The 1,633-nt window shown below is 38.8% G+C and overlaps 1 protein-coding gene across 1 annotated transcript in view; it reads left to right on the top strand.

The window, feature by feature from the left end:
- Positions 1–1,633, top strand: part of Tex10 (testis expressed 10) — a 58,749-nt gene that overhangs the window by 47,960 nt on the left and 9,156 nt on the right. The window contains exon 9 of the mRNA XM_004645243.2: positions 203–283. Coding sequence (XP_004645300.1) covers positions 203–283 — 81 coding nt within the window. The remainder of the gene's footprint in view (positions 1–202; positions 284–1,633) is intronic.

Below are 1,633 nucleotides of genomic sequence, written 5' to 3'. Positions count from 1 at the left end.
CAATACTCAGTACATATTAATACATGATTTGGAAAATTCTCTATTTTGGGTCTGATTGTTTGATTTTTGACATCTGTCTTTAAAGTCAATTTTTGTTACATGTTGCCTGTTAGGTACAGTAAGTAGGTTAAAGGAAACCATTAAACTGATTTTGTAACTAAAATGTCATGACTTGGTTATTGGTTCTTTCCTTTTCTGACAGGCAGTTTGTCACAGTTTATTGGTTATCCCTGCTCGAAGTCAAAGCTTCGACATTCTGCAAAGTGCCATCAGTAAGCATCTGGTAAATATCCTTAATTTTTTCCCCTTAGAAGCTAAAAAACAGATTAATCAACTTGAGATTCAGTTTGCGATAGTCACAAGGATAGTATGTGCCTAGAATGCTAAACTTAATGATACTGTGTGCTGGGTGTGGTGGTGTTTACCTGTACTTGGAAGGCAGGAAAATCACTGCAGATTTGAAGCCAGCCTGGGGTACAGAGTTCAAGGCCAGCCTGTGGGGGAGGGAGGGAGGGAGGGAGAGAGAGAGAGAGTAAAAACACAAACACACACACACATACCGTGGCCTCTGAGCATCATGTTGTGGTGAGAAGAGAGCGATCTTTGCATTTTCTCTGGTTATTACTAATCAGTTTTTAACATTAGAAAATAGCCTTTCTTTTCTAGGACTTTAGCTCACAGAACTAGAGATAAGGGTCTTTGAAATTATCTCAGGTCTCTTCTGGCTTGTCATGTTCTTATAATTCTTACGTGTTTGATGTCATTGTTTTGAGTATTCACCATACAAACTGGAACCTTGGTTCCACCTAGGTGGTAGGAGTCCAAAGAACATCAAATGCTTGGTCACTGGAAGCAGTGAGCTAGTCCTTGAGATTAAATTGTCTTCTGACCACTGGATAGCTCTTCTTCCTGTTGGTATTACATTCTCATTAAGTGTGCCTCCACTGTTGTTTTTAAACTTCCTCCAACATTAATATCTGGCTTTTCATGATGTGTTATGTACAGTTTAGGGAAGGACTCCAAATTTTATCTTCCTAGGATAGTAATGGAGAACCTATTGTATGTGTGCTGTAGCAGCCTGTTGATATCATAGAAAACTCTAAAAGGTTAGCCACCATTATCCTAGGGGCTTATTTGTTTGGATAATTTTTATAGGGAAATCTGCAACCCAATTTTTTCCTTTTTTAAAATACTCTTTTGAGTTGAAAAGGAATATTTCATTGAATTTCAAGTACTCTTTCTCCTTGCCAAACCTAGTCTTTATCATTTGTGTCATTAAAGATGCATCTCTGGGCTAGGGAGATAGCTTGGTGGTCTAAGCACCTGCCTGGCAAGTGCAAGGACTTATATTTGATCTCACACCCAGAATCTGGCTATTGAAACTGGGCGTGGTGAGATAGGATCCCAGCACTGAGGAGGCTGAGATAGGATCACTGTGAGTCTGATCTGTGTAGCAAGGCCATATACTACATAAATAAATACAGCCTACCTTTTTATTTTTCCTGTCTCTACCCAAGAAATTTATGCATTCCATTGTTCTAGAAAAAGATTAACATGCTAGGTAATCTGGGCCACCATTTTTAGACAGCTTCATGGAAGACATTCAGACCTTAAAATTTGTGGACTGGTTTTT

The sequence above is a fragment of the Octodon degus genome, unplaced genomic scaffold (assembly GCF_000260255.1).
Source record: "Octodon degus isolate 3935 unplaced genomic scaffold, OctDeg1.0 scaffold00221, whole genome shotgun sequence".
Lineage (NCBI taxonomy): Eukaryota > Metazoa > Chordata > Mammalia > Rodentia > Octodontidae > Octodon > Octodon degus.
The sequence above is the reverse complement of the archived record's forward strand: the minus strand, read 5'-3'. Positions and strand labels throughout refer to the sequence as shown.